Here is a 23,788-nt window from a genome sequence, read left to right as displayed (position 1 = left end):
AAACACTCAAGAATATATTCATGTTCGGAAAAAAGCCAAAAATTGAGGATTTCATACAGGAAGGACATTTCTGTGCAACTGAGAGAGGACCAAATATCATTTGTAGATGAAGTTACACACTGACTTCCATAAAGGGAATTTAAAAAGTTAAGCTGAACTACAGCTAAACTCATGCCGCCTAAGCAGTTGCTCTAACGGATTGAACAGGAACAGCTTCCCCATGTGAATGATGTTAGACTGAAACACAAAGGATTTTCCAAATGCAGCCTATTTGTCCACAGGAAAATTACTCTGTATTTCAAGTGAATTAGAAAATTTCCTCCCCAAATAACAGATTTTCAAACTCGAGCTTTTAGCTGATGTACAATTTGCAAAACTCAGGACATCAATGTTGGACCTGTAAGAGTATCACTCATATTTCTGCTTTGCAAATACATGCAATGTCCAGGTGTTAGAAGAAACAAGTTATTTGTTGGTGGAATTGCCTTGTTAAAGTCTAGGGATTGATATGCTTTAATGATCTCAGACCTAGAGAAATTAAAAAAAATCTGATAAAAAAGGATGCCCACTGGCAGTGGACACAAAGGATGCAGAATTTAGGGGCCATCTGGCAAGAACTTCCAAGATAAGGAAGAAGCAAATAAAGCAAACTCAGCAGCTGTGCTGAAATCAGCTCCGACTGGCAAAAGGTAATTCTGGCAGGGGGAATCTGCAACCACTGACACAAAAAACCCACCTACAAGGAGAGACTGATCACGCAGACTTATTAGCATAAGAAGTTAATCATTAACCAACAGAAGACAGAATTACCAATTCTGGATTTTATTAACCAATAGAAGACAGAAGAAGCTAATTAATAAGAGAACTATGTAACTTGTAGCCAGTGAATACTAATGTCTTTGATAAAATGTGTAAGTAGTTAAAAGCTTTGGTGTGCTTGATCTGTGGACACCTCCACCTTGCACCCAGAATAAACAAATGTCTCCCTCCTAAACTAGATTCTGTGTTTGTGTTTAGAGAGCTCCTAAAATCGGCAACACCTCTCTGCAGACATTCCAAACCCACCTGGACGTATTTCTGTGTCAGCTTCTCAAGGTGTATCAGCAGGAGTTGGACTGAGCGATCTCCAGAGGGTCTTTCCAACCCCAACCTGTGATTCTGCCATAGCCGAGGCACAGCACCAGCGCTTTTATGGCAGTGGTGCCCCAAGTGCTGCCATCGAGAACCCAGAGGTTTCCTGGCCTCCAGAGGGGCTGCCTGAGCCTGGGGACAGCCTCCAGTGGAGCCGTGTTCCAGCGAGGGGCTCCCCTGCCCTCCCCGACCCCCTCATGCCCGGGGCTATGTCCACCTCATCCATCGCGGGTCGCTCCAACTGGGTGCACTACGGCTCTCCCACACACCCAGCCTCACCCTACAGCAGTTCACTCCTCTCATCACGCGAGGTTTCTGCTCTTTCAAAGCACCGCTAAAGTAAAATAACCAAGGAAACATCGACACTCTTACTTCAGCAGCATCCGCGGGCTCGGGCGCCATGCTGAGTACTGGCAGCGCTCCGCCATCTTGGCGCGGCACCGCCCTCACGGGAGGGGAAGGGAGGTTCGTGTCCCATCCTCTGCCCTCACCCAAAATGGCCGCGGCCGCGTCCGTCCATCCCTGAGGCGGGACCAGCGCTGAGGGCGCGGAACGCGGAGGCGGCTGCGGGTCCCTTTAGAACGCGGCTGGAGCCCGGGCAGGTACCGCGGGCATCGGGCGAGGGTGAAGGGGGGTCTTGGGTGCCCCACGCGCGGGGGAACAAAACCCACGGGTTGGGTGGGTTTTGGCAGGGCCGGTCCCTGGCTGGGGAGGGTCTTCCTCTCCCTGAGGGGGAGACCAGGCTGTGGAAGGGGGGTGGGAGCAGGTGCAGGGTTGGGAGGTAAAGAAAAATGAGCTCTGTAAAGAAAATTCACCTGGTGCGTGGTCCTGACTGATGGCTGTTGGTTGGAAGATTTCAAGGTGTGCCTTCCAATGGCTTTTTCTGGCTTGCTTTCAACCTAGAGCTTGGAGGGAGCCATGAGAATGTTGTTTTGATGCTGGAGATCAGTTCAGTGTCAAACCAGACAAATTCAAGCAAAACTGAGTTTTAGAATTTGAAAGAGCAACACAAAAATACCTCTTTCTCTGTAATCATAGCATTGTTTTACTGAAACTTTTGTGTTTTCTTTAGGGCACGTTTATGATTTATTTATTAAATGTAACTTTAGAAGCTGTTTTGGTGCTTTTTTTTTTCCCAAGGTCCATCTCTTTCAAGCAGCAGCCTGTGAGAGACAACTCACTGATACTGAGTGTCCAACATTAAACCAAAACTGGCATTTCCCTGGTTGAACTTAGCTAAATTATTATGGGAGGGCAATATCAAAGTTCACATTAATGGACTTGACTGATACATGTGAGAATTATGTTCTTAGTAGGGTATAATATTTGTTAAATACAGCAAGATTTCTGCAGTGATCTTGATGTATTTTATAACTCGTATTTGATAACAGGCAGGAGAAGGCGTTGTGCATGCAGATGTATTTTCCGGTATTTTGAGAGCAACTCACAGGAGTAATTTGAAAATTAAAATTTGATGCTTGACATCCGGAGGAGATGGAGCGTGTCTTATGCATAAGTGCTTTTGGCTCTTTCGGTTTCAGATGCTCTCAGATGTGTTGCTAAGAGATTAAAATCAAAGTCGTGGGTGCTTTTTGTTTAACTGAAAAGACCTGGCTAAATCTGCTCCCCTGGAGCTTTGTCTCCAAACTACCAGAATTGCAGGAGCATCTTCTTGTATCCAAGAACAGACGGATAACTAAAGGACTACAAATCACATATTTGCCGTTTGTAAGAACTTGGATGTGCTCAGACCTGCTCTCTCCGTGTTTTTCATGGTTATTCAAAACCTGATGAATGTTGGCATTTTCTGGAAACCTATTATCATGGGCAGCTAGCAGCAGCTTAATGCCAGCCTTCTTAAACTGGTTTTCTGGGACAGGCTGCCCAGGGAAGTGGTGCAGTCACCATCCCTGGAAGTGTTCAAAAACATGTAGGTGAGGTGCTTAAGGATACGGTTTAGTGGTGGACTGGACAGTGCTGGGTTAACGGTTGGGTTTCATGATGTTAAAGGTCTTTGTCACCCTAAATGCTCTGATTCTATGCTGTAAACCAGTGAAAACATATTGAAAATACTGCCTGGGATTAGCCAACTTTACTGGTTTTAATTAGTATCTGTCTTTTTAGTCTCTACTGTTTCTGCCTAGGCTGAAGGCACGGTCTTGTTGAGGACAGACACACTTGTTGGAAGCTCCTGGTTGTATTCTTGGGCTGGCTTGGAGGATAGGAATGCCGTCTGTGGCGTTACGGGATGCTGGCAGTGCTTGGCTGTAGCCCTTCCTAGTGTGTCAGCAGGGATGAGACCCCATGTCAGGGGTGCAGAAGGCTTCACTGTCCCAGACTAGCCCTTCACACAACCCTTTGAGCTCAGAGGAAAAATGCTGTCAAAGAGATTTCTATTCCCCTTGCTGTTTTATCTGCTTGAAGGGCTGAACGTTGTTCCAGGTTCTTGGTTTTCACATTTTTCTTCTGGAATCTGATTATAATAGAGACTTTTACCCCCACAAAATGAGAACTTCCTTCCAAGAATTCAGATTTCTTGTTGTTATGCAACTCTCCACATGACAATTTTACTTTGTGGTTTTTTTCAGTGTACATATTCCTCTTCCTGTCCAAAAAGACTGTGTTCTTACCCTGGAGTATCTTTTATAGTCTGGATTAAGACTTGTGAAGTCCTAAAAAATGCTAGGAAGGGGAACTGGTGGAACTGTCAATGATTTAAATTTTTTTGTTTGTTTGTTTGTTTGTTTGTTTGTCCAGTGAGGTTTCATGAGTCAAACTGGGCTGTTGGGAGTTTCTTTTGAAGATGTACATGTTGGTTGAAAAACGCACAAATTCCCATCTTCATCTAAAGAGGTCGCCTGGCATCCGATCCTGGTCTCTCTGTGTTGGTAAGACCACAGCGTTCCTCAGCTTATTTCAGAGCTTGCTATAAGGGAAGAGGGTCACTGAATAAACTCCTGAAAAAGCCCCTAGTGAAAAGCTTGCCTTCCAGGCCTTTTCCTTTCCAGAAAAGGAATGGTTGTGCTTTGAACTCTTCCTTTCACATAGGCACTAAATGAGTCTGAAGTCTAAGTGTGGCAGTTTCACTGTGAGACTTTCAGTCTCCTCTGAAGAACCTCAGAACCTCATGGATGAAATTTTAAGGTAGTCTTGAAAGATCAAGAACAGAAGGTTTATTATGTGCCATGCAGCAATAGAAATGTGAAGCTTCTGAAGAGGCTGTATAGTTAGGTTGAAAGATATCTAGATTTTCAGGAGTGGAAAACTGCAGTGCGGCCATGCTGGGGTTGGATTGTGCATGTGGTTGGTGGTGAGCTCCTAAGGACACACTATGAAATGGGAAGTCATGCAGGATGTTCTGAAAGGCATCTTTATAAACACTACTGAATATGCAGGAAAAATAAACTTGTTAGGATTGTTCTTAGAGAGCTGCTGGGGAAAATCTGGCATATCCTGATTTCCAGCTGAGCAGATCCCACTGCAAGAACACCACATTGTCATTGCTTTCAAGGATGTTGAGAAGATCTTTGCAGTTGCAGCAGTCTCTGGGGCATGAGGCACTCTTCAGCTGCCTCCTCCTTCCTCAGAGAAAGGAGCTGGTAGTTTCTGATACAACTTTACTGCAAAAGTTTTCTTTTGGCTCCATAGAGCACTTAAAGGGGAAAATAATCATTGCAAAGTTTGTGTGAACACTCCAAGTTGTACTGAGAAAGTATGGTGTCATGGTTAGATTGAGTCCCTCTGAGGTTCTTTCCCAATTGTGTAACAAAATTTTTATTTCTGACCCTAACCCCTTTGCTTTTAATGCCTTTGCAGAATGGAAGTTTTTTCAGTAGTGAAAGAAATAACTTGACTTTCATATAGTCATCTATCTTGCAATCACATTTGTCCTGTTTTTGAAAAGTGATGTTTTTCCAGGGAATTTTAGATGTTTTTTGAGCTGCTTATTTGCCCTAATTCTCTTCTCTTTCCTCCTAGGAATAGCCTCCATAGGTTTGGCTGCAGCTTATTATAGTGCAGGTAATGGTCTATCACATTTTTGGGAGAGTTGTTTCCTGTTGATTTGTTTTTCATTTTGATGACTCATCTGCAGCTTCTGTCTGGCCCTTCAAAGGCAGTGTAGGTTCCTCTCCCACTTTGTGGTGTGATTATTAAAACCAATAATAACTGTTGCCCCTCTGGCTGACTGTGCTTTAATGCTCTATTTCTTAGTCAGCCTCCTTTTCCATTTGCAAGTATTTTTAATAATGTTATTGGTACTCTGTGGCATTTTGTACTTTCAGTGTTTTATAAATGTGATTAGCTGGTCCTCACAGCTCTCCTGGGAAGACATGTAATGATTATTTGACACCATAATGAAATGATTACTTTGCCTTTGACGGAAGTTCTCTGTTTCTCTGGAAACTGTCAAATCATCACTAGCAGAGATTACTCATCCAAGCACCTTTAGAGGTCAGACAGCTCCTGCTGCTTCCTGCAGTACAGCAGACTGCACCAAACGCCAGCTGTCTTTGCATCCATGGGATTTATCCTGGAAGCTGCCCTGTGATTCTTGTGCTGCATCCTGTTAACATCAAATGTTAAAACTTAATAGTGTGTAGGAATGTGCTACCAATATAACCCACATAGTTTTATTTAAAGAGCAAAATGCAGTGAAAGCTGCTTGAGCCACCAGCTAAATCAGCCTTGTTTTTCTTAAGACATTGCAACAGAGTTTTCTGAAACCCCAGCACAGATCTACCGTGCCTTCAGTGAAAAGCCTGAGTGAGCAAATTGTTCAGGCTGTGACATGTAAACATTTTCAGGATGTGAAATGCAAATGTTTGTTTGTCAAGAGGACCAACTGCTTCCTTTTATGCAGAAACGTGTTTGCTTTATTGGATTTTCATTGTCCTTATCTTTGTCCTCTGCAGCGCATATATTTGGTGTTTGACAGCAGGTTGGCAGTTTTGTGGATGCTTTTTAAGATGCCTTTGCTTGTAGAGAAGAGAAAGATGTGATGTTACAACCTTGCCAATAATATAATATAATATAATATATGCTTAAAATTCTGCATGGTTTGAAGCCCAGCTTGAATCAAGTCTCTGCAAAGTGTGAAGATTTTCATCGTGGGAAAGAGCTGTAAAATAGCTTGTAGTACAACTAAAGGCAAAAATGTTCCATCAGAGAAACCTTTTCTGCTTTAGTTGCTTTTAAAAGGAGCTTGTTGCTTTCAGGATTGTTTGAATACCAAAGAAGGGGGGGGGAACAAACGCTAAATTTGTGCATTTTTTACATTGTTCAGACAGCTTGGCATGGAAGCTCTTCTACATGGCCGGGTGTTTCTTTGTGGCAGCCCAGAATCTGGAGCAGTGGGAGGTAACATGCTGAACTCGGGAAATGAGGGCCTGTGAGTAGGAAGCAGTTGGCAGATGCTGATTCCAGCAGCCCCATGCACTTGCTCAGTCCAAACAGACAAGTTATGCTTTTGGTTTTGAGGAAACCCTCTGGGTTGCTGTACTGGGACTAGAATTAGGGCACTAATTCTTTAGCTACACAAGCATGAAAATGTGAAACTAAACATAAGTGTATTTTTTTAGGGGAGACTTGGCCCAAAATGTTCTCTGTTATGTAAAAGAGGGAGGATGACCAGGACATTGAGCTGTACAACATGATTTTGAACTTAGCCTTCAAGCTAATGACAGAGCAACCACTAAATAAGGGAGCTCTAACCTTCCAGGCTGCTCAGCTTTTTTCCTCTGGGACAAGCTGTTTTAGAATCCTGTGGATGTTTATTTGAGAGCAATAAGCCACCTTGTCATCCTGCTGACCTGGGTTGTGTTAGAATGAGCAACTCACCTGAAGAGAATGAGATCCTCTTTTCACTGACTGTCAGGGATATTTGAGGTCTGTGTAAGCCTGGCCCTTAGAGCATGGCATTGGAATGTCAAATTCCCCAGAAGTGAAAATTATAGGAGTTACAAGTTAGTGTTCAAATTTGATTGCAGACCAAGTTTTTTTTTACATGAAGAATGTGGCAAGAGGGACAGTGAACCCATTTTTAACTCCCTTCTAGAAGTCACATAAGAGATATGGTAAAGTTTCTGTTAAAACCAAGAGCAAGATTGTGATTTTCACAGTCTAGTAATAGAGGAATGTCTCTAAACTAGCTGTGTATTTTTCTGTTACCAAGATTATTTTCCCATGAAACTGTTTTTATTTTACTTTGAGGTATAGCTAGTGATGGTGTTTTCAAGACAATCTTGATTTTTATTTTTCAATTTTACAGGAAGCTGTATTTGATAAGAACAAGGGAACAATCTGCCTAAAAACATTCAACCTCTACAAAAAAATACTGACTTTGTCAAAAGGAGGCAATGAACAAGGTGAGAAAGCAGGAGCTGTGGTAGAAAATACGGTGAGCAACAGAAGAGATGGATATGTGCCCATTTAATAGCTTCTCTGGAGTTCTGTACTCAAATTAAATCACATCTGCTTCCAGATCTGCTTTGTTCCCAAGCAGCAGATGTAACAATCTGCCTCTCTGGGCCCAAATGCTTTTTCTGTGTGCTGAATGCATCTTGTTAATTATTTTAATCCAAGGTAAGTAGGACTACACATTGCTTTCCATAATAATCTTAGCCATTCCTTTGGGATGTTAATGGTACCTTGCCCTTGGCTAGCATGCTTGGCAGCTGGGACTGGTGGAAACACTGCAGTTTGGATCCAGAAGTTGAGATTCCTGTAATCTCATCTGCTTTGGGGAGCAGGCAAAGGTTTAGATACCATATGCAAGCAGGCATGTTACATCCTGCAGATACAGAATATGCATTTAAAGCAGCCTTTTCAGGAGGCTCAGTTTAACGCAGGATCTGATGTCCTTTGGGCTTCCTGTTGGATTGACAGAAGTTGCAGTATAGTCTGTGACTTGGTTGAGTCAGGATGAGTTAGTAACTCTATTGCAAACTACGATCTTTTACTCTGTTGCAAAAGCAGGATCTTCTTCCGTGTCAGAGTTTTTGTTCTACTTCTTGATGTAAATAGCACCAGCTGTCAATAAGCTCAGAAGAGTGGCCAAATTTGGAATGACCTTAAGCTGAATTGGTTTTTAAAGAGTTCATTTTCAAGATGGAAGATAAAAGATGTGGAGAGAAGGATGTTTAATGTTTCTAAACTTTCCTTTAGGATATATGTTTACAATGGAGAGCTGATGATATCTCTTCCTCTTTGATAATATCTGGTTTAGGTACCATTCATGTGAGGATGCAGAGATCACCAGGTGCCCTGAGCAGTTAAATATTTCAGTAGTTGTTCAATCTCAGTAAACTGAACACCTGTTTGCCTACAGAAAAGTAGTTTAAACTGCCATTAAATTAAGTGGGAAGCATAAGTAATAATGGGTTGCTCCCCAGTTCCTGGCTGGCTCTATCTTTTCCCTTAGGGCCTGTCCCAGCTAAGTGTGCTGCAGTCACACCCTGTGCATGTTTCTTTTGCTTGAGCAGCTCAGCAGCCGTTTGCTGCTGCAGGACTGCCCTGGTTGTGTGGGATCACAGCAGTGGTGCCCAAGAGCAGGGTTCCTGTCACCAGTGGCAGTGCTGAGGGTGTGCAGCCATGCTGACAGCAGATGTTTTGCCCGTCTTTGCAGTGGTGGCTGTGCTGAACGAGATCCGCGATGTGAACGTGGAGGAGGAGACCGTGCGCTATTTCGGGAAGGGTTACCTGGTTGTGCTGCGCTTTGTCACTGGATTCTCACACCCACTCACCCAGAGTGCAGTGCTGGGCTGCAGAAGGTGCAGTGTGGGCTTCTTAAAGTTGCAGTGTGGGAAATGCCAGTCACGTGGGTGGGTAATTGCCAGTTGTTGTAACTAAGCTCATTTTTCAGACTTGCTGGTATGACCTTGTGTTATTCAGTTTAAACTTTTAAACCACATCATGTTTTCGTTTATAGACCTTTGGGTAACAACATCTATCAGGATCATATTTAGACATCTAAGATCCCTTTAGTGCTGCCTGTCTGCTGGAGTTGTCTTCCTCAGCTGTACAATGGCAGAGGGGATTAATGCTACTTTGCAAATGTTTGGTGTATTAGTTAACAGAAAATTTATCTTAAGCATTGATAATAAGGAACCTTGCAGCAGGGACTGGGGGGGAGGATTGATGTGCAGAAAATGGCTTGGTGTGGCATGCTGTCAGCCTTTCTATGCCCATATGACCCTCCCTCTAGGCAGTTAGTCCCAGGAGTTAGCATGCCTCCTCTTGTCTTGTCAGCACCACAGTTCCAATAACTCTTCCCTTGTTTCTTCTTTTCCACAGTGATGTGGAAGCAGTTGCCAAACTCATTACGAGCTTTCTGGAACTGGACAGAGTAGAGACCCCACAAGATTTCTCCCAGAGCAGCGAAACAGAGGCAAGTGATGCAGATGAACCACAGGTTAAATAGTGATAGTCATTGTGAACTGAAGCAAGCAGAGGCTTTCACACATCTGGAAAATATTCTAATAATTCTTCAGGAAAAGAAATCCCTCACAACCTTGACCTGGGCATTTCTCAACATGTGCATTTACAATGAGTGGAATCTGTCTTAGGGCACACTGTTTAGTGCTAAACTGCTTCAGGATCCTGCATGTGGACACTGCTGGCTTTTGAACTTTGTCAGCTTATCAGAGTTGTCTAGGAATAGTTATTTATTAATGAATCGGTTTGAAATAATTGCTTTTCTATTAATGAAGTGAAGATACAGATGTGAACTTCTGCTTACTGCAAACATTTGCTGCAGGTACGGTATATGCAATGTAGAAGAGTTGAATTTGTAACTCATAACACAATACTTTGAGGTTTCCCTTTCAATATATGCAATTAGGAGATGCAGAGTAGTGGCACTTTTATGTTCTCTACTACTGACTTGCCACTGGGTATCTGTGGAAATTAAAATCTGAGTGCCTCTCTTGGAATTCTAAACATCAGGCTGATCAACCTGTAACGGTGTCTTATCTCAGATTCACCAAGAAGCCATAAATAGCAAAGGAAGAATGATCATGATGAAACATATTTGGGATGTTCTACCTTAATCTTGTTCTGCTTAATTTCTGGGCAGGACAGAATAATCTTTTTCTCAACCTCAATGTTTACTTTTTAAACTGTGTATTTAGAAAGGAAGAAGGGATATGTGTTACTTTAGGTAGGGAGAAGACTGATGTCAAACAAGGTGGTAGCCTAGAGTTGTTGAGTATTTCCTCACTTGAAATGATACCGAAGTGCTAAATAATAACTTTTTTAAGGTAGCTGGCATAGATTAAATGTTTGACTTGTACCTGTGTTTTACTCCAGGTGTCTGGTGTCCTCTGTTCTGACCAATGGTTTCACAATTAGTTAAAATACAAAAATTTTCAAGATATTTCTGAAGTAAAAGCTACCTCTGTTAGTCAAAATATTCTGTCTAGAACTAGAACTCCATCATGCTTACATTAACATGTCAGTACAAGAAAAAATTGTAAAAAGCTGCAAGTTCCTTCAGCATGCTACAGCTGCTTGTACTGAAGTTCACTAAGTTTTATTTAGGAATCTTAGGGTCTTTAGACCTGATTTAGAAAACATTTACACGGTTACATCTAGGAGATCTGAACAGGGTACAAGGTAACTGTGTTGTCTGCTTTCACTGTTGGCAAGCAGCAAATGTCTCCTAGCAGGAGTTTCTTTAAGATTTAAGGATTTAAGAGCCTATTCTTGTTTCCAATCACTCTACCTCTACAGAGAGAAGGCTCTGAAAAGTTTTTGGTGGAAACCTCATTCTGTTCTGTGTTCCAGTTTGGTGTGAAGCTGAGCACCTGCTCATCAAGGAACAGATTTCCTTTCCAGACACTCAGGCCTAGGATGTGAGCAGAGAGGCAGAGGCTGGTACTGTCAGTGGAAAGTACTCACACTGCAGCAGGGACATGGCTGTTGATGTAGCTTGCTTGCAGCACAGAACCAGGTCTGTTTCCTTTAAAGAAGATAAAAAACTTGTAATCACATTAGGTATCAGTACAGACCTCTGCCAATACATATTCCTGAAAGTGCTCTGAGTGTTGGGGTAATCATGGGGCTTTCTGTGCCTACTCCACACCACTGGAACTGGGAAGCTGCTCTGTATGAACGTGGGAAAATTAGGTTGGAGGCAATTAGCTAAATTTGCATTTATTCTTTAAGCACAGCTGTAAGCTAAGCATAATCAGCAAACCTGTTTAAAAAATATTGCAGGGTGTAACACTTCGTATACAGAGTTCCTCATTTAAATCCACTGGAATGTGTACCCCAGGTGATGCTCATTTTAGAGAGAGGAGAATGAGATTGGGGATTTGGAGTACTCTTTTCCCCCTGCCCCCCACAGTATAAAATGAGAATGGTGAGTGTTCTAAGGACTTCCAGTAGGAATTACTGTGCTAGAGTATATAATGGTACAATGTAAGCACAAGGACTCGGCCTGTGGTAACTGCTGCTTTATATCAAGGATATTCAGAGGGCATTCATGGTGTGCATTGCACTTACTCTGAGCCCAAAGAGTGGACCATGATAAAAACAACTACCTGCCTTCAGTCTCAGCTCTACTGGTTTTCATTTGTATTCCCATGAGGACTGACATTCCATGGAAGATTTAAACCATGCTGTAGTTCTCCAGTTTAAAATCGGCTTTTGAGCGGTACATCTGTTGGTCTGACCCTGCACTGCATCCTGTGTTCTGCTTCTGCTGAGCTGTAGTGCATCCAGCTTGCTGTGCATTAAAGGTGATAGTCATGCCTGTACTTACAGACTTTGCCACATCTTATACAAAGACTAAAACAACAGAAGGAAAATTCACAGTCTATAGAAAGGGGAATGACCTATAGTAAGGTACAATGTAACTTGAAATACATCCTGTGGAGTAAGTTGCATGTTGGGTTGATGTCAGTGATCAACTCTTTAGCAGTGTTTTCCAGTATCCTCCTCACTCCTCATTATCCTGCTGTGTGAGGCAGGAGAGGGATGGCTGCTGCCATGCACTGTGTGTCTAGGAGGAATATTTTGTCTCCTCAGCCTTTCCCTTGGCGCAGCTGGTGCCATCCTCTCATGCCATTTCCATTTTGCATTTGGCGGCTGTCACTGTAGTAACAGGTACAGTTTTAGTGGGAACCTGTGTTCTGTAGTCTGAGCTAACAGTTTGGCCCTGAGGACATTCTGCCAGGCTGTGGGTGCTGCCTGTGGGGATGTGTCAGGCACTGCTGGCTGATCCACCTGGCCTGTGTGATCTGTCTGAGCCCCTGAGCTTGGCAGTGGGACACTGCACCAGTGTTAGCACAGGCTGATGGGGTTTTCTTTTGTATTTCTCTTGATCCACATCTGGAGCTTCTTGTCCCCAAAAACTTCATCATTTGTAGTTGGAAGACATGGCCAGATGCAGTGCAGTAACTGTGTGCATGTAGAATTAATTTGGAATTGCCATGCACATGGATTTGGTAATGGCAGTGTCTGTGCACTCCTCAGAAATGGGATCAGCTTGAAGAACTGTGGAAAGCAGGTGCTAACTCAGGACAGGTTCCACTCTTCCCTCTTTGGATGAGTCCTGTCTCATCCTCCTTTTCTGCCACTTCTCACCATTCTTCTGAAGGCATTCCTGGATGGTTTTTCTCACTTCCCTTGGGCCCAGCAGTCAAAGGCCCAGTAAACAGAGCCTTTTATGTGCTTGGTGTAAAGTGACTTGGACTCAAAGGCATGATGTGAAAGATTAGTTTTGGTTAGAAAATTAGGTACTCCTAGAAGACTGTTACAGATGTAGTCATTAACTTTTGCATCTCGGGCTATCTAGAGACTTGTGCCTGGAGAGCTGTAGTTTGCATGACTTATAAATGATTTAAAAACCTGCACAGCAGACCTTAGGTTAGATCTAGCACCCTGACCCCTAAAACCAAGCCCTTTTATCATGTCCTTTACTGTAACTGTATGGTAAGTGTCATTTAGCAGATGCTTCAGCTCGTGCTTGAGCAGCACAGGCAGCTCCTCGCATGGCTGTGGTGGGATGGGGTTGGGGCTGTGGAAGCTGCAGCGAGCAAAAGCCAGAGTGCATCTGTGCAGAGGGAGAGCACTGCTTTGTGTAAGGTGTAACCTCATTACTCCACTGCTTCACAATGAAACATCCCATACCTGGCATCAACTGTGCAAGTCTCAAAGAAAATCCAAATATTTATAGTTGAGATCTGACTCTCGGGCTGCATTTATGAAGTTACACAGATAGCAAAACCTCAGTTGGCTCACATAATAAATAAAGAGTGCTAGTTCTGACAGTGTCGTAGATGGCTGGGAGGCAAAAATACTTCTGGAAAATATTTAGAAATTGCCTTTTTTTTTTTTTTATACTTTAAAATTGCAATTAGAATTGCAGCAAGGCCTTGTTGTATTGTCTTTTTTTAAAAAATATTCATTGATAAAAACAAACTTGATAACTTGTTTTGCGTCGCTGTAGTATTTTGTATTGTTTTTAATTAAAATTATCAAAATATTCATGGCTGTGTGAATTATTACTGGGAACTGATCTACTGAAGGAGTTAATGAGGGGAAGGACAGAAGAAGCCCAAATACCTGATTTGAAGTGACACTGCTGACACTTGCAGCAGTCCAGCTTTTAATTCCATATAAGCTGATAAATCCAACTCTCTGTTGGTGAGATTTCCATTTTCCCTCCTTTAAACCAAACCAACATGCTACACACAAAAAAAAGCAGCATCCTTCAACAAACATTTTGAGTATCAAAGGTTTTATTCAAGTAAAATAAATTAAGATCTTGTTTAGCTCAAGCTATGTGACAGGTATACATAGTAATTTGTTCTTTTTAGATACAGATCTGCATGTGGCCCAGTTACCGAGGCTCTCATTGAGTCACTTGAAGCTTGTCTTATGATGTAGTTTTACTTTCTGTATAACAGTATTTGTTCCAAGAAGATTTCAATACCAGTGCTTCCAAAAACATTTAAAAAAACATTTAAATGAAGCACAAAAATAAATATTTTGAATATTCACGGTGGAGTAACATACCTAACTATAACTACCATATTTCTGAATTATTTCCATTTTGGTGAGTATTTCAATTCTCCACTGAAGTCCCCAAAATATATTTCTATATATTATGACAAGTTTGACATAAAAACAGAATAAACCAGTATTTTTTCCTTATATTTAGTAGCTTTAGTCATGGCTCAAATGGGACAAACCTGGCAAGTGCAGGTTGCAGTTTCAGGTTTTAACAGCTAAACAGATGCCTCAGTGAGTGGGGTGGTGCTTTTCTGTGGGCATGAGAGTATGCTGAGCTTCGGTGGGACTCTGGCAGGAAGTGAAGCAGCCCAGTGTGTTAAAGCACTTTTCCCTCCTGCCTCAGGAGCTCCCTCTTGCCAGTGCTGGAATGGTAGGATACAACTCAGAGCACGGCTGAAGGTGAAGGAGTTAAGGTACAGAACATAATGACCCAAACATTTTTCAAGTATCCTAAATATTAGGGTAGAACTTTGCCAGGTCATTGATATATGTAAGAGTCTGTTGCTACAAATCCTGAATTTGGAAGAAACTTGTTTTTTCTCCTGCCTTGGAGGAGAGTGAGCTGTGACTCACTCCTGCATTCTGTTGTGCAAGAGGAGCAAACCTGACTTACAGGCAGGTGAATTAAGGCTCAGCATGTGTTAAGACAGGAAAATTGAGTTGAAGTGTTTTATGCTGATAAATTCCTTCATGCCTTTGGGTCACTTTTGTTTAATCGCAGTTCAAGATGACAAACTCCAGCTGAAGGACGAGTTGCTGATTTTCACTAGCCATGTTTTCCCAGGGAATGAGTCAGACTAATTGAAATGCCCCTAATTTTGTGCTTTTATTGCTTCATCTAAATCATCCACCACTTGCTGCAGCTTCTGTAGGGTGGGGTGGACATTCTCCTCCATCCATTCCTCTATAGCACAGCTGTGGAAAACTTGCTCCATGGCTACAGTGAGGTCCTGCACCACAGCATTCCACTTGGAGAGGAGACTGAGCAGAAAAGAGAAGGAAGAAACAGTGACATTTGCAGGTGAGCTCTGCCTCAGGGGAGGGTTGGCTTACTGGCTTTTGCAGGGAGTACTGTCCTTAAAAGCACTTTACAGGAAAAGAAACTATTACAAGAGCCCAAAGGACTTGATTTTGTTCAGATGGCAAAAGCTTGATGCTGTTTCTGTTTAAGTTCCATTAATCTTGGCACTTTCCTCATGCAAAGACTTTTAAAGTACCAAAATGTGAGTTCGATAAACCACTCTACACATTTTAAGTGTAACTGAAACTCACTGTGAGATTTGTTGGAAATTCTGGGTTTTATCAGAAAGAGTAGATTAGGTTGGATATTCACCTTATCATAGCAGAAAAAAAAATAAAAAAAGAAGTATAAATTAACTTTTTAGCATGAATTGGCAAAATGTCTAGGACAAATTCTGAAAAGCCCATGGTGACAGGGAGCAGGGGAAAGGCCTGGCTTTATTCCAAGCCCTGCCTGGGATCTGGCCCAGGGTGAGCTCCTAGACCAAGGCCAACCACTGCTTCAGGTGCAGCAGGGCTGTACAGGAGTAACAAGGAACAGGCTTTTGGAGACCAGTTTTGTACTTGTTCTCACAGAATTCATTCAACAGAAGGCAAAGATAAAATTAGAATTGTAGAATGGTTTGGGTTGGAAGGGAACTTCGAAGATCATCTAGTTCCAACCCAAACATGCATAAAAACATATTATGGATACTTTGTCTGAATCCCACTGTTTCTGAGATAATTATAGAATGAGGTAAGGGCTCACAACTCACTGTACCTGAGTGCCCAAAATATATCAGATTTTATTTCCCCTGTAATGCAAAACAAGTGGTGTTACCTGACTGCATCTGGCTGGAAGTGGTGCATTATGATAGGATGAATAATCTTCCTTCTCCTGTGGTAGGGGCTGAACCAGCCTGTGACATACCTGAAAATGCATGTTGGTGAGAGCTGGGATGAAACAGCAGCAACATCTGTTTGTCACTGCCAGGGGGGTGGGGAAGGCTTTAGCTGAACTCCTGCACGGAGATGATGATGCTCGAGGAATAAGTTTATTTCAGTCTCTAGATCTTTGGAATTAGCTTGTGAAAGTGTTCCTGGCAGATGATCACCTGAGCATCTGCTGCAGAGTAAGTTTCATTTCAAGCTCCTTTCTGATGTAACTGAACCATTCAAAATTTTCATTTTAACTTTAAATAGCAGTAAAAGGCAATTAAGAATTAGATGCTTCAAATAAGGCAGCATACAGTATTTAGGAACTTTGCTAAAATATTTCAAATTTTTATCTAAATATTATGTTCTGCTGAGGTGTCAGTGACACCTGAAATGCAGAGCTTGATATTTAAATCACTTTTTTGGAGTTGTGCCCCACTTTGAGATGATACAGCTCCAACAGTCCTACAGCCAGGCAGAGAATCAACAGAAACCTCATTACCTGTTCCTTTCAAGAAGTTCATCCACTGATGACTTGAGGTAGAAACTAACTTCTGTCACAAGTGTGAAGATAGTGTTCCCAGGAAAGGTCCCCAGACTTGTGCTGTCCAAAGAGGATCTGTTAGTTTCTGAACTTACCACACAAGGAGAAGCACCTGAATTCTGCAGCTGGAATTTTACCTCATGTACGTATCAATTTCCAGGTTAGACATTCCCAGGAGGTTTTCCACATTTTCTTTAACCTGTTCAGAATAGCCACCTGGCAGAAGACAGTGGAAATGAGTAAAGTAGCCTAAGGGACAAAAATCTTCATACAGGAGGGGTTTTCTGGAGTATTCTGCTTTGGCTTAGTAGTTCCCTTTTGGTGAACAATTTTTAAAAGATGGAAATAAGGAAAAAACACTTGCGGGTGGAAGGAGGAGCTCATTGTCTTTCACACAGCTATCTTGTGCAAGGTGAGCACTTCCTAGCTCTGAGCTTTCTGTTCAGGGTGCTGAATATTTCTAGTGCCTTAATTAAAAGCAGTGGGTTGTGGGGGTTTATTTTGAAAATAAGGAAATAAAAATTCTGTTGGCAACTGCCCTGTAAAGAAAGAAGAAACTACAGAAGGTATTTTACCAGACAGTGTCCTCCCTAGATCCATTCTAAGATAAACAATTAGTTAAAAAAACTTTTACACATGAGCACATTCTAAATCTAAACTAAATTTGTCTCATTCATATATCACTATTGTTTCAAATCAGTTTGAAAAGCAATTCTGCAACTTAAATTTATTTTTTAATATAAGCATTATGTTTTTGACCACTTGTGCATTAGATCACAATAAATGAAGAGGATACAATGGCTATTTTAAATACTTAGGCCAAGAGGCTTCTCTGCTCTCATACTGCAAATTGTAATTTATTGGTCATAATTCAGGCCATGATCAATTCAACAAAACACCTCAAAATATAACAAGCCCATGCCAATCTTAGGGCAAGGTCACTTCACTCCTGTGCTAGGCATTATCTGAGAGAGAATGAAGTTGTCATTGTACCATTCTTTAGTGCCTGCAGACACACGGCCAGTGATGGAATTGCCACAGGGAGAAGCTCACACAAAACAGAGAAGTGATCATACCTATGTAAAAAAACATTCATTAATTGCACATTTTACTGTTAGAGAATACTAAATAAATGGGAACTTTAGGTATTTCAATTACTAAAAATCAAAGAGCTTTAGAAACATCAGTTTGTCTCAGAGAAGTATTAAAATGAGAAGTATTCCTGTTTTACTAGTAAGAACAGATAAAAATCAGTCTCTTCTCAAGGCAAATTAGGGTCAGAAATTGGATATCAGCTCTCAGGTATACCCTAAGATCTCCTGACTGCATAAAAATATTTCATTCCTTCATTACATTATCAAATTCTCATCTCCTATGGGATTTCATTGGTTTTGAGTTCCAGATTCAGATAGATACACCACACATGAACTACAGTGTCTATGAGCAGTTTAAGGTGGCACAAAATCCATTCAAGCCTTCCAGCCTGAGCTGCTGGTGGTGGTGTCCCCAAAGCCACTGTTCCTGCTGCTTAGTGCTGTACAGCTAACTCCAACTCTGAAATCCACCCTTCATAGTCTGGGGGTGAGGCCCAGCAGTGACAGACAGGAAGAATTGCAGGGTTGCAAAGTTCCCTTCTAAACCCCCAGCTTCCCTGTACCTCTTAGGGGGATTTTGGGTGGAAGTTTGCTTCTCTGTAACCTCTGGAACCACGCAAAAGGCTGTTCCTCACCTCTGCCAGCCGGTCAGTGCGATACCTTCGAGGACATCAGCCGGGCTCCTCCTGGCCACATGCAGCCACTCCAGCTGGTTCCTGAGGTGGTGCCCAATCAGTGTTAGAGACTGATTCACTCCCGTGGCTCCCTTGAAGGCACTTGCAAACCACACCTTGGAGAAGCCACACCTGCGGTACTTCTCTATGAGCTGCACTGCAGTGAGACACAAAGGGACACGCACAGTCTCGACTGCAGTGCTTCAGTGAAGGGGAACACAGCTCCAGATCCAACAGGCTGCTCAGCCATTTCCTGTCAGGCTTGGAGCATCAGCAAGGATGGGGAATTTGACACCCTCTCTGAGCAGCCTTTTGAGTGGCTGTTCTCCTATTTTCATGTGCCAGTTACTGTATTCCACTCCCTTGTACTGATACCATGCTAAGAGCTGTGAGATTGTAACAAGCACAAACAAGATCTGACAGCTGATTCTTCTTGCAGCAGAGATAGTTGCACGAATGCTAGATGCTTGATTGGAGCCTCTAGGAGCTTCCCTCTGAATTCTATAGATGTATGAAGCCCTGAAGCTTCTTTTTAGAGCTGTTCAATACAGAGTTATGTGCTCCTACTGGTGTTAGTGCAAGGAGAATTAATGTACCAGTGCTTGTAAATAACCTCTGAATCTCCCATCAGTGATTCCATAGCTCTGCTGAAAAGAATTAAGCAGCCTACAATGCAAGTCATTCATAGAGAAAACATAAATAGAAAAAGAAAACAAGTAATAGCACCTATGATGTAAAATCAAACAAGGGCTGTCCTTATGCTATTAAAGCAATAAAAAACCAATTCAACAGAACCAAAATGTTTTGGTGTCCAGCTAAGGTAGGTTTTAATGATAGAATTTTGCTTTAGCTATTTTGCTTCTACACAGCTCAGCTGAGAAGTACAAACCTTTGCCCTCCACATCGATGTCTGCTGCATAGTCCCAGATCATTGGCTGCACCAGCTGTGGGACCCCGGACTCTGAAAGGAACAGAGCTCTTCAAAATCATGGAAAACAGCTGGTTAAATGAGAACTCAGTACAGGTTACTGCTGCAGTAGCATGTGATTACAGCTATGACTTGTCACTTACAGCTGTGAGTGCCCCATGGCATTTTCAGCCTGGCCAGAACTTGGCACATGCTCAGGGCCACCATCATGAAACCATTAAATGGAGGAACAGTGACAATTTATCAGAGATCCCATTTGCCCCAAGCCCACCTCATTCTTAGCTCCTTGCATCTCTCTGTGTACCAGCTGGATTCCACTGGCAGAGCTGCAAGCTCTACACACCTAATTTAACTAAATTCAAAAGTAACATTCACCCTTTCACTTACACAGTGAAACACAGCCTGGGCTGTGTTTGCACAAAAGGTAGCTTTTCAAGTACAAGTAAAGATACAATTTTAGCTTTAACTCCTTTTATAATCAACTCCTTATCTAGTTTTAAACCTGCAAGACTGACTGATATAGAAACTGCAGTAAATTGCGCAGAAATTCAGTATATTTAACTCCATCATGTTTTTATTTATTTATCCTGTTACTGTGGCAGTAGAGTGCACTTAGAGTGCACTAGATGCTGTACTGTACTTGTGGAAACTCCATGGGTCCCACCTGCATTTTTGGGGATGATTTCCCACTATCAAAGCCTTGAATAGCTCAGTCACTGCTGGATGAGCTGCACAGCTTTTCCTGGTGCCATTTAAATCTGTTTACAGTAGCCATGTAAGGTGGCTCTGAAAATGCTGGAACTCCATCTGTGCTCAGACTACTCAAAATTTAGCAGTGGTTTGATATTTTTCCACAAATAAAACTTGTGATGTCAAGGTCTTGGAGCTAGCCCACAATTCAATATCAAAATCCTCACCATGTGCACCATGATCACAAAGATGCTCACAGGGCTGCAGCTTCTCTGTGAGTTTGCACCACTTGGGATCAGGTGCTGCAAAGTACAGCAATAAACATTAGAAGGTGGTGAGAAGCACAGAGATGTAGACTTGGACCACAGATGTCAATAAGTTGTTGTTTTAATGTATAAGGAAAATAGAAGTGATGGCAGCCACTGCAGGGTGAGCGTTTTGTGACGGAAAACTAAAGTGTTCAGACTGACCCACACTCACACAGGGACTCTGTGACAGCCAAGGACTGAGTGCTTCTATTCTCCAGTCAGACAGTCCACACCTCCACTCTTGCCAGGTTTTTGTTGTTTTCATTACATTCAGCTGCCAACCAATCTGTTTTATGTGCCTGTGTAAACCTGCCTCACCCCATGGCTGGTCACACACCTGCCAGTGCTGCCTCACTCATGCCCCTGAGCATGTCATCCCACACGATGGGTGTCACCATGGGGTAAGAAGAGGCCAAACAAGTGGCAACTGCTTTTATGTGGGATAAGTACAGCTTCTCTGGAGTGTTGCCTTCCTGCTGCAGCCACTGCTGTGACTCCTCTCCTTCGCCAAGGTAGTAGACCTGAAACACCAAGCAAATCATCCTGACTTCTTGGATAGAAATAGAGAAAGTGAGGTAGACAATATTCAAAACCTTTGTCCAGATGTGACCCATTAAGTGGACACATTCAAAAGCACCCCTCAGTGCTGAAGACATTGCAAGCATTTCTCTCAGTCTGCAGGAGACTGTGGCCATGATTATGTGCATCACTTGAGGGAATTTTCCTACATAAACAAAAATATCTATATGCTGTATCTGCCTTTGGAATGTTTGTCCTTGGGAGTAGCTCTCATCACATTTATTCCCTTCAAAGCCAGCAACCCATCAGGACCTGAGGTAGATAAAATAAGGTTCCTATCTTAAGAAGATCATCCAAATGTGAGTCTAGAAGCAGCCTGGGGCAATGTCCAAGGGTGGCCCAGCATTCTTGGTCCCATTCAAAGAGTGAATTAAAATTTGCTGGTTTAGAGCAGGTTTTATTTATTCTACATAAATAGTATTTTGCTTTATAAAAGCCTACAGCTCCCTGTCTAACCTTCCCATCAGTTTCAACACAACAGGATATAAAATGCTAAACTAATATCAGTACAGTTAAGTGGTCATAAGGAATTCCAGGGATCTGTGTGCCATCAGGATAGTTTTAAGAAACTATGAGAAAGAGAAGCTTGAGTTTTCCCCTTCTCAAGGGGACAAACTACTAAGGTAAGAAACCCAACATTTCCAACCACAGAAGGGTTTACTCTGAGTAATTTGACCAGAACAATCAGCCAATAGCTTACACCAAACTGACAGGATTCTTAAAGAATAGCTCTAATTGAGATCTCACTTCAAATGCTCACTTGACTTAAACCCAACCACTGTTAGCTTTAAGAAGCTGCTTTCAATACTTTGATATTACACTTGTATCTACGGAAATGGCAACCTGTGTTACTGGAATAATTTCTTGTCAAAAAGACTTTTCGACACTGGCTCAAGTGATGTTTTCTGTCCCCAAAATCCCACCCAAACATGGTGTGCGCACCAGTGAAATGCAGAAGCCTCAGCCCTTGCTATCATTCCTCAAAAGAACATTCCCAGCTCAAGAGAAGTCCCACCTCATCACATCCGATGTGGAACCACTGTAAGTCCTCGTGCAGGGCCATGACCTGGTCAATCATGGCTTTGACCAGTGCCAGTGACTCCTCCTTGTGCGGGTTCAGGGCGTTGGGCAGCGCCTCCACCTCCCGCAGATGGGCAAACTCCCTGTGCTTCAGCACAAACTGCAAGGGAAAGGGGAGCTCGGGGGCAGCTGCCACACCAGGGGACAGCAGCGTCCTCCTGTCCTCAAGGCTCTGAGGGCAGGTGTCCTGCTAAACCTGAGGCTTGGCTTGTCTGAGCCCCAGAGACAGGTTGGGGGCACAGCTGCTGCTCCCCAGTGCTGGGAAGAGCATATGGTGCTCTGACCATGAAGCACCTCACAGGGTGGGTAAAGGAAATGGGGAAGTCACTACAGTGTGACCCTGATGTCAAATCCTGTAGCTGTCAGAGCTGGATAACCGGAGCACAAGAACTTGGATTGGAAATTTCCAGCAGAGAATCCCAGAATGGGTCAGGCTGGAGGGGAGCACAATGGCTTATCTGGTTCCACCTCCCTACTCCAGCAGGGCCAACCCACAGCACAGGCCACAGGGCTGTGTCCACAGGGCTCTGGAATATCACCAGTGAGAGAGACTCCACACCCTCTCTGGACAACCTGTTCAGGGCTTGGTCACTGCACAGGAAATGTTCATGTTCACCTCATGTTCAGGTGGAACTTCCTGGCCATCAGTTTCTGGCCAGAACTGGACACGGTGCTCCAGATGTCACCAGGGCTGAGCAGAGGGGCAGGATCGCTCCCCACCCTGCTGGCAATGCTCTTCCTACTGCACCCCGAGATGTCCCCGGGCACTGCTGGCTCAGCACACCCGCTCTCGCCCAGCCCAGCACCCCCAGCTCACCTCCATGTGCCCGAAGCTCTGCACCAGCGGCACCACGTCCAGGCCCTGCTCCCGCGCCCGGCTCAGCAGCGCCCGGAGCTCCACGGGGCTGCGGGACAGCGACACGTCAGTGCCCGCTGGGCACGGCCCCGGGGCACCTGCGGGTCCCCAGAGCTACCTGAGGGGTACACGGTGCTACCTGTAGGCATGGGGGGCCTGCAGCAGCTCCAGCGACCCCGTGTACGGGAAGGTGTCCTCATATTCCAGCAGCAGCCCGGTGGCACCAAGGGTGCGGAGCAGCGGCAGCACCTGCGGGAGGGAGCAGGGGACACCGGGGATGCAGCTGGGCTGTGACCAGTGCCCCTGTCACCTGCACCAGGCATATATCTGTCACCTGCCTCAAGTATATCCCTCACCTGAGCCAAATGAATCCTTCACCTGCACCAGGGACATCCTTCACCCATACCAGGTACACCCCTCACCTGAGCCCTATACATCCCTTACTTGTGCCAGATACATTCTTCACCTCCCTCAGGTTCGCCCCTCACGAGCCCCAGGCCCATCCCTCACCCGTCCCTGTCACACCCCTCACCTGCCCCAGGCCCATCCCTCACCCGTCCCTGTCACACCCCTCACCTGCCCCAGGCCCATCCCTCACCTGCCCCAGGCCCACCCCTCACCCGTCCCAGGTTCACCCCTCACCTGCCCCAGCTTCACCCCTCACCTGCTCCAGGTACTGCGCGCGCGGCGCGGCGCCCTTCAGGTCCAGGTGCACCAGCCGCCGCCGCATACTCTAACCTCGATTGCTTTGGCCTGCCGCCGGGTGTCCCGGCACACCCCAGCCGGCCCGCCCGGCTATCCCTGCCCTGCTGTCCCGGCGCTGCCCGCCCGCTCTCTGCTGTCCCGGTGTTCCGTTGTCCCGCTGTCCCGGTGTCCCGGTGCCACCCCTCCGCCACTCCCGGCTCTGCGCTGGATCCTTCCACTCCCCCTCGGCGGCCGAGCGCGTTCCTCA

At 44.0% G+C, this 23,788-nt stretch overlaps 2 protein-coding genes across 4 annotated transcripts; one reads left to right on the top strand and one right to left on the bottom strand.

Moving 5' to 3' along the window:
• The first annotated feature begins 1,627 nt into the window (after positions 1-1,627).
• Positions 1,628-13,567, top strand: CYBC1 (cytochrome b-245 chaperone 1). 2 transcript variants are annotated; one of them, XM_005526813.3, is made up of 7 exons: positions 1,628-1,733; positions 3,889-4,019; positions 5,110-5,151; positions 6,416-6,489; positions 7,400-7,496; positions 8,756-8,900; positions 9,424-13,567. In XM_005526813.3, exons 2-7 carry the CDS (start codon positions 3,935-3,937, stop codon positions 9,548-9,550), a joined length of 570 nt encoding a protein of 189 aa, XP_005526870.1. In that variant the 5' UTR covers positions 1,628-1,733; positions 3,889-3,934; the 3' UTR covers positions 9,551-13,567. The 2 variants fall into 2 exon arrangements, with proteins under 2 accessions (XP_005526870.1, XP_087921684.1); XM_088065558.1 differs by lacking the exon at positions 1,628-1,733 and adding an exon at positions 1,910-1,992.
• A 289-nt stretch (positions 13,568-13,856) lies between these two features.
• On the bottom strand, positions 13,857-23,786 carry HEXD (hexosaminidase D). Of its 2 annotated transcripts, none has more exons than XM_005526812.3 (12): positions 23,501-23,786; positions 22,976-23,085; positions 22,798-22,885; positions 21,916-22,080; positions 20,659-20,842; positions 19,285-19,356; positions 18,357-18,552; positions 17,621-17,703; positions 16,765-16,843; positions 16,586-16,687; positions 15,989-16,078; positions 13,857-15,129 (listed from the first exon to the last, which is right to left on the bottom strand). In XM_005526812.3, exons 1-12 carry the CDS (start codon positions 23,564-23,566, stop codon positions 14,961-14,963), a joined length of 1,404 nt encoding a protein of 467 aa, XP_005526869.1. In that variant the 5' UTR covers positions 23,567-23,786; the 3' UTR covers positions 13,857-14,960. The 2 variants fall into 2 exon arrangements, with proteins under 2 accessions (XP_005526869.1, XP_087921536.1); XM_088065410.1 differs by lacking the exon at positions 23,501-23,786 and adding an exon at positions 23,193-23,297.
• Between the last annotated feature and the right edge of the window lie 2 nt (positions 23,787-23,788).

The sequence above is a fragment of the Pseudopodoces humilis genome, chromosome 21 (assembly GCF_049639895.1).
Source record: "Pseudopodoces humilis isolate 2021_Gansu_Grassland_sample_001 chromosome 21, ASM4963989v1, whole genome shotgun sequence".
NCBI classification, from domain to species: domain Eukaryota; kingdom Metazoa; phylum Chordata; class Aves; order Passeriformes; family Paridae; genus Pseudopodoces; species Pseudopodoces humilis.
Note: the sequence above shows the minus strand (reverse complement) of the source record. Positions and strands in the feature narration are given on the sequence as shown.